This window comes from Acyrthosiphon pisum, unplaced genomic scaffold (genome assembly GCF_005508785.2).
Source record: "Acyrthosiphon pisum isolate AL4f unplaced genomic scaffold, pea_aphid_22Mar2018_4r6ur Scaffold_14984;HRSCAF=15637, whole genome shotgun sequence".
Taxonomy (NCBI): domain Eukaryota; kingdom Metazoa; phylum Arthropoda; class Insecta; order Hemiptera; family Aphididae; genus Acyrthosiphon; species Acyrthosiphon pisum.
In genome coordinates, this window is record NW_021763749.1 from 1 (window position 1) to 1745 (window position 1745).

The 1745-nt window shown below is 28.6% G+C and overlaps 1 protein-coding gene across 1 annotated transcript; it reads left to right on the forward strand.

The window, feature by feature from the left end:
- The first annotated feature begins 904 nt into the window (after positions 1-904).
- On the forward strand, positions 905-1672 carry LOC103311702 (52 kDa repressor of the inhibitor of the protein kinase-like). Its single transcript, XM_008191399.1, has one exon. The coding sequence runs from the start codon at positions 905-907 to the stop codon at positions 1670-1672; it is 768 nt and encodes a 255-aa protein (XP_008189621.1).
- Positions 1673-1745: the final 73 nt, after the last annotated feature.

Consider the following 1745-nt stretch of genomic DNA (forward strand, 5'->3'; position numbering starts at 1 on the left):
TATACAATATTACAATGTCATAGACCTTTCATTACCTCAACCCAAGGGCGCCCATATGGGGGGGGGGGGGCAAGGGAGGGACATGTCCCCCCCCTGGAAAATGCCGAAAATCTTGGAAAATTGTTCATTGTGATTAGAATCTATTTTTTTAGATAGAATTTAAAAATGTAATTTAATATATGAAAATCTATATTTTGTTTATGGCAATATGGCATTTTGGTTTATTTACTTACTTTGGCAAATCAGGTTATCACCTATAAATAACCACACGTTTTTTCCACCATAATATTTTATTTATGATAACAGATTTGTGTATTGTTATATCAAATATACATATTTTAAATGCAGAAGGTATATCAAAAAGTATATTAGAATCAACAGAAAAAAAGCAAGTAAGTGGATGTCGCTCTGCTGTACAGTAGATTACAAGTGGGTAATTGTATATTGGTTGTATTAGACTTGAATCCAATGATATAATATCATTGTATAAGAAAAACGATTCTGAGCGGTTTACAGTCTAGATATTTTATATTTTTGTTATTATTTATTTTATCATGTAAGTTGAATTAATATTAAAATATTATAATTTTTTATTCGTTTCTATGGTGATAAACAAAGCGTTAGAAATTAAAATCCCATTTTTAGCGTTTTTTCGTAATTTTCCGGTGGTTTTTCCCGTGGCATTAAATAACTGTTGAGAAAATCGAAAAATGACCTCTCTAAAGTACCATCTTGATCCAATTTGCTAAAAGATAAGGTATTATATGTTGAAATCGAAACACTCCTTCTGGAAGAAATTTTGTATACAGGATATAAAAATAAAAATAAAAAAAAAATAAAAAATAAACACCATTGTAAAAACAATAGCTCCCTCGCTCCGCTCAGAATCTAATATGGTTTAAATATGTTGAAACTTGTTGGCCAAGGTTTTGATGGTTGTTCAACCATGAGTGGTAAAGTAAATGGTGTACAGACAATTATACGAAAAATATATCCAACTGCTTGTTATTTTCATTGTGCTTCACATAAGCTTAATTTAGTAGTTAACGATCAAAATTCAATTCCTGAAATCAGAAATACTATTGGTACTGTAAAAGAAATAATTAAGTTTTTTAAAGAGAGTATTTTGAGAAGAAAACTTATTCCAAATATTCCATTATTTTGCGAGACACGTTGGTCAGAAAAGTACAAATGTACACGGCTATTTGATAAAAATTTAATTGAAATTAAAACTGTTCTTGAAAAGTTATCTATTAGTTCAGAAGCAAATACTGTTACAAGAAATCGTGCATTCCAACTTTCATCAGCCACATCAAATTGTACTTTTTTGATTAGTTTAAAAGTAATTGCTTATTACTCTTCTATTCTAGAATCAGTTGTGACCAAATTACAAGGTACAAGTGTTAATCTTCACTCTGTTCACAAATTTGTTAAAACTGAACTTCTTGGTATATTAACTAAACATAGAGAAAACAGCATAGAGTATTTTAATACAATTTTTGAGGAAATCACTAAAGTTGCAAATAGCTTAGATTTTATACTTAAAATACCTCGAAGAACAAACCATCAGAGTCAACGATCAAATCATAATTGTTTATCAAATGATTCTATCAAAGATTATTACAGAGTATCTATATTTATATTTTATACCATATTTAGACTCAATTATTAGCTCGTTAAATAATAGATTTAATGAAAATAATGAGACTCCATTTAAATTATGTTGGTTGCTTCCAAATGAAATG